The sequence below is a fragment of the Mangifera indica genome, chromosome 7 (assembly GCF_011075055.1).
Source record: "Mangifera indica cultivar Alphonso chromosome 7, CATAS_Mindica_2.1, whole genome shotgun sequence".
Taxonomy (NCBI): Eukaryota; Viridiplantae; Streptophyta; class Magnoliopsida; order Sapindales; family Anacardiaceae; genus Mangifera; species Mangifera indica.
The window spans coordinates 11,258,298-11,268,903 of NC_058143.1; the positions used below are offsets into that span (position 1 = coordinate 11,258,298).

Here is a 10,606-nt window from a genome sequence, read left to right on the forward strand (position 1 = left end):
ATTTTAATATTTATAACAGTTAATATTTATGACAGTCACATGCACCATATGAATTGAAAATTAAATTTAAATATTTAACAAGTGGTTATTAATCTTAATTGTAATTTTCATATTATTTTATCTCTACTAGAAGTGTGCATAATTTGATTCAAATCATAAAATTGGACTAAACTATTTAAAAATTATAGTTTGATTTGCAAAATGGTTTGGTTTCAGCTGATAAATTTTTTAAAAATAATTTTTAATTTGAGTTATGGTATAGACGATTTTTAAATCAAACCAAACCGTAAATTGTATTTTTTTAAATAAATTTATATAATTATATTTGATAATTTTTTTTAATAAACAAAAAGATGTGCAACTTGTTTTTTTTATATTTATTTTATCATTTTCTTTATATGTATATTTTTTATATATTTCATATTTATTTTACATAATATTATATTCTAGAAAACTATAATCATTTAATTTTATAAAATAATATATGTTTATAAATGAATAATTTTAATAGGTTCAAACCGTAATCTGAACAAGATCAAATCATTATTTTTCAGTTTAGTTTGAAAAAGTTCTAAGACCAAACCAAATTGAACCATTCACACTCTAATTCTACAATCATATAAAGAGAAAATAAAGAAACTATTACTATTAACTTGAAAAAAAGTAATTTTGTTTTGACAAAATGTCGTTTTTGTATCAAAATATTTTTTTTTTTGTATTTTAATTTGGTAAGCATGTCTTTTTGTGCATTATTTTATAATAAATTGTATTATTTCTTGACATTTAACAAAGTGTATTGTTTCATTATAAATAATGTTGTTACCTATTATGTTTTGACACGATTTTACTTATTACATAGTTTGAGTTATTTCAAATCGGGTCAGGTCAAGACGAAAATATTTCGATTTGGTTTATGGTTGTAAATTTTTGATGCAATTTTATTTTAGGTCGAGTTAAGGTGTAAGGTCTTTAACCTGAAACCTAAATTGACATGATACAAACATGATTTGATGATATGAATTGTCAAGTTTACAAATATATACACACATAACATATTATAAAGTGATTAAATATTATTTTATTTTTAATTTAAAATTACTCAATCAATTAATGATATGCATCAAATATATACTTATTTGTTTTACTAATAAAACTATTATTTTTTGTTTTTGTGGCCTCAAAGAAGAATAGATATATATTATTATGGTAGTTTATCGTTGTTTGAGTTGGTTTTTATAATTTAGTGGGATGTTTTAAAGGTTTTAAAACTTAAGGGTTTTTTTTATAGTTATTAAATAGGCAGACCCGAAATAGGTTAAACGTTCGATTCAATTTAATGAACTGAGTTTGAACAAAAATTTTGAGACTCAAATGGGTAGGTCTAAGCTCAATCCCAAAACATTTTTTTGAGCCCATGTTTGAATAAGCTAAACTTGGTTCAACAAGCCCAATTGACAGCCTTGGTAATGTGGATAGAATTATTCCAAACAAGAGCTCAATGCTTTATGTCATTCCTTGTTGGATAATCAATATTCTCTCTTTTCCACCAATGTAGCTCATTATGTTGTCTTTTAGTGAATTGATCTTCATATCCGATCATAAGTACTAATTCATATAATTTTTAATAGAAAAATTCTTGTGAAGAGAAAAACGTTGGTTATTACATTTGTAAGAACATATGAATATACGGTGATATTTGACAAAATAATAATAAAATATATCTAGCAAATTTTTATATTTTAAAATATATTCAAACACTATTTGTAAATGAAAAACCCTATGTTATCATAAATTTCCAAATCACCCCCAATGGTTTAAAATTTTACACCCTTTTGGCATGGCTTTGCCTACTCCCCATATCATGCTTACTCTACCCATATTACTCCTACCTTGCATTTCTTCTAGTTTTGCACAAACTCGAACTCAAAACAACATTCGTTTTTAATACAAATGGAGAAATGAAGTAAATAGAATATTAAAAAACATACTTATAACTTAGGTTCATTATAGAAATGCAAAATTGATAGAAAAAAGAAGTTGATATTACTCCCATCATATAAATAATAGGTGCAATTACTCATACCTTACTTCTAACCAAAGATTTCTTCATATTTACTTAAGGTTAGAAATCATATTTATAAATTAGATTCACAATAAAAAAAAAAAAAGTTCACAACAACCTTTAATAAACTAAGCTTTGTTTTATAATTCTATCTCAAATTCACAATATTAACAAAAAAATTGATGAGAAAATGAGATTAAAATTAGACTTATGTTTGGTAGGAGCAAAAAAGTCTACCCTTAAAAATTCTTTAACTCAAATTCACATTAATGCTTAAAAATTCTGTAATCAAATACTTATTAACTTGAAATAAGATGAATGTGTTGTTGGATTTTATATTTTTTAAGTAAATTTTAGTGGGTTGTAAATAGGGATGGGAAAAACCAAGAGGGTATAATGAATATTGTTTATTACTAAAATTAAAAGATTAACTTGAAAAAAATTATTTGAAAAATTATTAGGTATAAATCATTATTATGTTAGATAAAATTTAATAAATATAAATAATTATTGTGGTTGATTAGAGTAATAAAATAATACTCAGATATAATTTTATTTAAATATCCTTAAATATAATTATTTTAAAATATATTTCATATTATTTGTTATATTAATTAAAAGTGAAAATATTTTAATCCTAAAAAATTGATAAATAAGAATAAAATCAAAATTATCTTAGGTATTAAATATAGTAATCAGATTATTACTTAAATTATTTATCATTTTATTAATAAAAAATTATTAAAATATTTTATTATTAACCAATCATATAAAAAAGTATAAAAAATAAAAAATAAATTATTAAAAAAATCTTTTTTCACTGCAAACCTCACCAGCTAACTTTGGTAATATAATGAATTACCAAAAATATAGCATTCTTGACCTTCATTAAAATATTGAAGTCTATCCCAAGTCAAGTAGCTTTCCATCACATCATCCGATCAATCGATGACAGTCTAGGCTTATACGATTCCCAGCATCTTTCTATTCTTCATGCCAGGATGAGGACCATATATTTCATTATATGGGAAAGCAAGCAATAATCATCTATCTAATATCTCTTTTTTTTCTAATTTATTTTTTTAATTTCTTCCCCCATTATCTTGCCAAATCCATAAAACGATCATAATGAACAACTTTAAAGGAAATTGACGTGAAGATTATCCTTTTTTTTTTTGTTTTTTTCAAATTTATTTTCGATTTGTACACTCAATAATGCATGACAAGTTGTTAAAATTGCTGTCCATAAGAATTGGTGATTATCATAATTAATACCATCGATGATAAAGACAAAATGTCTTAGTTTTGTGGCCGTCCCTAGCAAAACTCCCCACTAGCTAAATTTTCTCGGGAAAATCATGTTCCACTACCAAACAAAATAGAAAAAGAAGAATTAGTGTTTACAGGGAAAATGTGGAGAAATAGTGACGTGTTTCCCTTGTAGCTCGATGTTTAGCCAATTAAATTTCACCATAAACATAACCTTTTTATATTAAAATTCTAAATAATAATAATAATAATATTGTTATTATGAACCAAGTAAAACTTATGTCTTTTTTTTCTTCGATTTATTCTTTTATTTGTATTTGATTCTCCGTTTAACTATGATTACGAGAGTTCAATATTTTTTTATTATAACATCTTATTATTGCACATTTGATATGATAGTCAAAATCACTTATTTGAAAACTGGATTGGATTAGCCGAATTAACCTGTTGAATCAGAAATCAACTTTAAGTTTAGTCTACTTAACATTAAAAAGTGATTTATTTGTTGATTCAATCAAAATTGATAAACTTGATGAATTAGTCAAAATCAATATAATTGAGTTTGATCAAAATTTATAGTATTTTCAAAAAACTTAATTATTTTTAAGTAATTTAATTATTTTAGATTTGATTGGATGAATTTTTAAAGATCTATAAAAAAATATAAGTTCAAAAATAAAATATAAAAAAAAAAGGTATTTCATATCTTTTATAGACAATGAATTAAAAAATTATTATTTTTTATGTATCATGAGATAGAGATATTTTTTTATCTAATTATTTTATTAAAATCAGATAAATAATTGTCACTCCTTAAAAATGATATATTCTAAATCTTATATGTCTAAGTATTTGATTGATTTCTTTTGAAAATTTTTAGATAAAATCTATTAGTTAATTTAATATTATTTAAAAAATTTATTATAATTTAATAATAAGTTGAATCTATCAATTTTTGATTGAATCATAAATCAATGAGATAACTAATTTAGTCACAGATCTAATTTTAAAAACATTGATCAAAATCTCTAATCATAAACTCTTCAACCTCGACAATTATTTAATCATTGTTTATTCAATAAAACTATATATACCTATTTTTAGTACATAATTTATGTACACAGATAAGGTGTTATCATGTGATTGGATGATTTTTTATCATATGATGACACATGTTTTAAAATCACCTGATTATATAATGACATATTACTATGTACATAAATTATGTACCAAAAATAGATATACATAGTATTATTCTAGTTTATTATAAAATATTGCTTTAACTAAATTCATGCACATATATTATTCAATCAAAGAATGACACGAAATCTTCTATTCTTTCGAGTAAACTTCTCCCCGACGGAAGCTGATTCCCTCAGTCAATTGCCATGTCACATGTCAAGATAAGCATGAGCAACCCTATACATTTTTTGTCACAATATTAAAGAAATACCATTATACTTTTTTTTCATAATAATATAATTAAATAATTTTAAATTATAATAAAATAATATTTAATTATAATAATAAATTATTTATATACATAATAATATATTTATAAATATATACATATAATATTTTTCGTATATGTATATATTATTTTTTGTTAAAGAAAATCAATACGTTGAGACAATTTAATTTGTGAAAGTTAAAATAATTATCATTACTTTCTTCAATGTATTAATTTTAGTCTAAAATGGACAGCCAAGGTTATCATGATAAGATAAGAGCACGCAGCTTTTTGATCTTTATCATCAGTGGCCTCATTCTCTGGGTCTTATCTTGTCGATAAAAGTTTGGAGAGTTCCTTTTTTTTTGGCCTTTTTCATCTATTTTATTAATTTTTTTTTATGATTTTCATTCAGATTTATTTTATAAAATAATTGCGAGTAAAGTAAAAAACCCGTGTTAGTTTTTAGAATCATACTAATTAAGTTTATTATTTTTTTAATAATTAAAACCTATCTATATTTGTCAAATAGATAAACCTAAAATATAATAACTAAAATTATAAATATTGTATTAGATAAATCAAGATTTCACAGACGTGACAAATATAATAGGGACTTAAACTTAAACTTTTATCTTAAAAATTTTTATATTCTATTAATTTTATTGAGCTTCGGCAGCATCACACTAGTTAAGTTACTTGTCGGTAACATTATGCCATAATCCAATGGGACTTTTCGGTTCAAATAATTGCATTTTGGTTAACAAATGAAACATTGAATTTGCACCCAAATTGAGACGTGTAGATTATTCTCACGGAACCAACAAAACCCTAGCTTGCGAGCTTCAGAAAGAAAAAAACAAAATTTATAAATTAGCTCCCAACCAAGCATTCCAAACCTTTCCTTTTCAAATGAAGTGAACTTTCAACCTGAAAGTTTTCAACTTTTGCAGAAAAAATTGAAAAATTTTCAAGCCCTTGAAGCCACAAAAGATTCTGCAAATTGTCATCAAGAGTCTTTTACGTCTGAAAGTGACCAAAGAAGCAACTAAAAACACTAAAAGCTGGAAGGTGAAGCTGAAAGGAGATCTCATTATCACCAAAGTGTTATTAACAGTTACATATAATCACACATAAATAAAAATAAAATTGAACGAAAAATTAGACCGAGAGTTGGGTTTTACAAAAATTCCGATTCTACCTGCGGTAGAGAGAGGATAATTTCCCAGACATGCTAATATAGCTGGGCCCACCTCTCCGGTCGAAATTTTAACAACAATGGCCCTATAAATCAAATTTTCCCTTTTTTTTATGTAGAAGAAAAAAAAGCATAAACGTGAACAATAAAATAATAAACCCAAATATTAATTATGCAATTCAAGGACTAACTAAACCTGCTTCTTGTCATTTCCAAATGCCAGCAGCCTTTTTGTCGTCCTTTCCTGGTGTGAATCGCGGTAGTGTCAAGAGAGTATTAACTCGAGAAACACCTTCGAGAGCTGACCAATCTGTCTGCTGGTCATCCAGCTTTGAGGGATCCTCTTCTTCATTTTCTTCTGGGAGGATTTCAGGGCCATTTGGGACTGGTCCTAAGCAATTCAGATTGGTTGGTGTAGTGGGTACATTGTCTTTCTCAGCTACATTGTTGACATGATCCATTGAAGTCTGTAGCTCTTTGGTCTTGTAAATGGAAGTGGATAAATTGTTTGAGTTTGAGTCGAGGAAGAGGCAAACCACAGCACAGTCATCAACTTTGGAAGTCGGATACTTGTATCTCCAAGTTCGAACTGCAGACTCAACCAGGGCTCGGGCTGCTGAGGCTCGCGCTGGGGCTGAAGCAACAATGTCTACCACTTCCTTGTTTGAAAGAACATCCCAAATCTATGATTGAGGCCAATCTTTTGTCAGAACAAAAATACGGAATATTGAAAGAGGCACACAAAAATAAGTAAGAGGCTGATTTGGTATAGATTTGGTACAGTACTAAAGTCAGTTCTCTTACCCCATCTGTGGCCAAGACAATAAACTCATCCTTATCAGTTAGGCGTCGACAGGATATATCAGGCACTGCAATCAAGCCAAAATCCTTAAGGCAAAAATCTCCGAAAGCCCGGGCCATGGCAAGACCAGGGGAGTCAGTGTTTGGCAGCCAAACTCTAGCAACCTCAGGCTCATCATGAAGAGCAAACACACGTCCTCTACATTTCCGTATTCTTTCTGCCTCCGCTGTATGGAATGAAAGAGTAATCATATGCAAGAAACTGATATACAAGGATCAAAAGCAATCAGAAGTAATGACATAAAGAAGCAAGCAACTAAGCTTTTAACTAACTTCTCTTTCGTCATCCACCACCACCTTAAAGCAATGAACACATGACAAATGAGGGTCTCTAATCAGTAAACCATATGAGATTCTCGACTTGTTATCACTTTGTTATCTCAATGACAATAAGTTACTTCAAGTATTAATGCACAGATTCTGCCTTTGCAATTCAGTGAAGGTTATTTAATGCACTGTGCAGACATATAGACCTTGGTACAATCTCACACAATCCAACCAAGATCTTTATACAGTGTCCTCGTGTTTTACAAACTTCACTCCACGACTCTTTTTAAAAGAATAAATAAAGAAACTTCAAACAAATGGAAAACCACTAATCTTGTTCTTGCCCTTTATGTTATATAAAGAAATGGACAATTGTGCTAGATGTGTAAGATATTAAATGGTCAACCTCTATCAACCAACAAATTGCATCTTCAAATTAAGAAAGAGCAGGTGGTAAGAAGCGATAAAAACAAGAGAGGAAAAAAACCTGGAAGATTTGGCTTGAGATCCACAGTCAATTGAACTGCAATAAGAGAATCATCTCTGTCCCTTGTACCAAGTATGGCTCTAGAGTCACCAACATTTCCAATGACAAGATATTGACCCTGCACAAATAGTCAAGGGACTTGTTATCAAATGATAATATGACATCACAAATTAGAAAAATATAGTTAAATAAGGTTTTTAACTGGTACAACCTGCTTGACCAAGGTTACTGCTGTGGTCCCACTGCAGAAGCAATCAATATTTGCATGCATTCTTAGCTCCCTATCCACGACTTTGAAAGCCTTCAGAAATGATTCCTTCAGAGTATGAAAGATCTCAGGAGACTTTTCTGTTTCCTCGAGATCAAGTAAGGCTCTAGGTTCTTCATTAGCAGATACAAGGGCTGTGTCTTCAGAATTTATGCTTCCAGCAGTATTAAGACTTATCCCGTTGAGTACATCCTCACTGGTAATATTGACTTCCCAATATGAGCAAAGCTTTAGAGGAAGAGAATCCCTCACTCTCTTTGCAACCATATGACCACGTGGACCATGGCCATCAAAGACACCACAAAAAACTGTATCTGCCCTTGCTGCAAAATTCTGTAAATCACAGATGTGAAGTGTGAGAAAAAGACATTCTGAACTGGAAGAAAATGTGTAAAATATAGAATTATACACTAGAATGAAGACAATTCAATTTTTTCCATCACATAACTTATCCGCAAGCAATCTGACACCATTGAAAAACAATCCTGACAGATAACACTTTCTTTTTTGTTTTCAAGTAACATAGTAAGCAAATCATAATCTGATAAATTTACAATATTTAATCATTCTTATAAACTGAAATATCATTGAAAATGAATTGTAAAATGGAAAAATGAGAAAGAGCTAACCTCCCAAACAATCATGGCATCTTGGTTTGTTCCTTTCTTGCCTTGCTGGGTGAAGAGCGAAGCAACCTCACTTGAGCCATTCAGGAACAACCTCCCAGGAATCCTATGCAATGGCTCCTCCCTCCAATAGTCAAAGGAAGAATTCCTTGACCCTGGTCTTTTCTTAGAGCCTTTCCCCTTCATCACACCCTGGGCAGGAGAGGACGGAGAACCAGGGATGGGGTTCCTGCTTTCCAAGGAGAAGCAGGACCCCATTCTAAGGGCCCTGATAATGTTTAATATGCACTCCAGACCAGCGACACAGTCAGACCGCTTATTTTCCAAAGACGACTCCGTTAGAACTGATTGGCGAAAGCCCACAAAACTTTCAAATTCTTGGCCTGAATAACAATAAATCTACTTTTTGACCCTCAAATCAACAACACATCAAAATTCACAAACTAATCACCAGATCAATCTTCAATTCACCCTTATATATCTGCAACAGTTACTTGCCACAAACCCTTTTGAATTCACAGATTTGCTATCTCAAATCTCTAGAAATTTGCCAAGCATCCTTAATGAATTCAAGGCCTAAATTGTACTAAAACTCCACATAAGTCACCACTTAGATTGATTTGAAACACAAAATAAAAGCTGAAAAACAGAATCAGCCACAAGGCCAAATCAAATTTTGATTGATTGCAAAGCTTTCAACTTACCTGGGAAAGCTGAAAGAATGTCCTTCACTTCCTCGCTCTTCCTTTTCTTATCATAAAAACGGTACAACAACAAGAGCTTAACAAAGCATAAATCATACGATATCAGATCTATTGTACAACAATCAAACACAACCAAAACTGAAAAAATTCAAATTCATACTCACAAATTGTTCTTCAGCAAACTCAAACAATGCCAGAACGGAACCAAATTCACCACCAAAGTGCAAATTTTTTATCAGATCAAGCTAAAAGTGATAAAAAAGAACCAAAATTTGCACCATTTAAACGCAATAGTGATCAAGAGAATGTCAAACCAAAAGGGTAGTTGCAGTTCACAGCTGGGTACAAAAAGACCACTTTTTAGACACCAAAAACAAGAGAATGCAAAAGGGTTGTGAGAAAATTTTGCTGAGAGAAAATAGAAAGAGAAAGACAGTTTCAATACACAGAAACAACCACAACCACCCAACAAAAAACCCGCTCTTTCTTGTTGGCTTTCTGTCCCTTAAAAAATAAAAATTTTTATCTTTCTTAGTTTTTTTCACTTGGTTAAAGATTTGGATAAACCGGTGAATATAAATAAGGAATTAAGAGAAAATTAATTAATATTATAGGATTAATCAGAAATAATATTTTGTTTTCCAGTTTAAGGAAGTGTGGGTGATGAAGCAAGAAGAATTATGGAAAAATCCTTTGAATTTTATTTTTTTAATGTATTCTAATTAGTAATATTTTTTATTATTTAATGAATAAAAAATTGAAATATTAATGAAACCTTAAGATTTGGGAGTTTGTGGATGTGTGTCTTGTCTTGCTCCTGCTTATGGATTAGATTCCTCTATTTGCATGCTAAGCTTTTTATTTTATTTTATTTTATTTTATTTTATTTTGTCTTTTTTGTCTTTTTATTTTTACTTAGTTTTGTGGAAGTAATTTTGTGACAAGTGTTTTTAAGTGGGACGTTTTACTATTGAAATACTTTAAATATTTCCGAAAATGCCTACAAAGTACTTTTCTATCTAAAGTTAATTTTAGTGAAATATTAATTAATTATTTATTTATCTAACACTAAAAATTAAGATTTATGTCTCATACTTTAAATTAAGTTATATTAATTAATTTTTTATGATAAATTAGTCTTATTATCTATGACTAGATAAATTCTACAATTTTTTTTTTTCTAAATCCTACTTATTTAGATGAGATAGTATAGAGAGAAAGAAGAAAATTTTAGATATATTGACTAAACTAATCAATTTTTAATAAAATTATATGTACTTATTTTTTATAAATAGTTTGTATACATAAATGATATGTCATCATATATTTGAAAAATAAGTACACATAACAGTACTCATCAATTTTTAATGAGTTTATATAAAAATAAAGCAATACTATATCACCCACTTTTAGT

General features: G+C 28.7%; 1 protein-coding gene across 8 annotated transcripts; it reads right to left on the reverse strand.

The window, feature by feature from the left end:
• Positions 1-5,853: 5,853 nt before the first annotated feature.
• On the reverse strand, positions 5,854-9,725 carry LOC123220886 (probable protein phosphatase 2C 33). 8 transcript variants are annotated; one of them, XM_044643480.1, is made up of 7 exons: positions 9,357-9,698; positions 9,193-9,233; positions 8,492-8,871; positions 7,806-8,195; positions 7,595-7,712; positions 6,784-7,007; positions 5,854-6,662 (listed from the first exon to the last, which is right to left on the reverse strand). In XM_044643480.1, exons 3-7 carry the CDS (start codon positions 8,744-8,746, stop codon positions 6,186-6,188), a joined length of 1,464 nt encoding a protein of 487 aa, XP_044499415.1. In that variant the 5' UTR covers positions 8,747-8,871; positions 9,193-9,233; positions 9,357-9,698; the 3' UTR covers positions 5,854-6,185. The 8 variants fall into 8 exon arrangements, with proteins under 8 accessions (XP_044499415.1, XP_044499416.1, XP_044499412.1 ...); XM_044643481.1 differs by having other exon boundaries at positions 9,193-9,238; XM_044643477.1 differs by having other exon boundaries at positions 9,193-9,268.
• Positions 9,726-10,606: the final 881 nt, after the last annotated feature.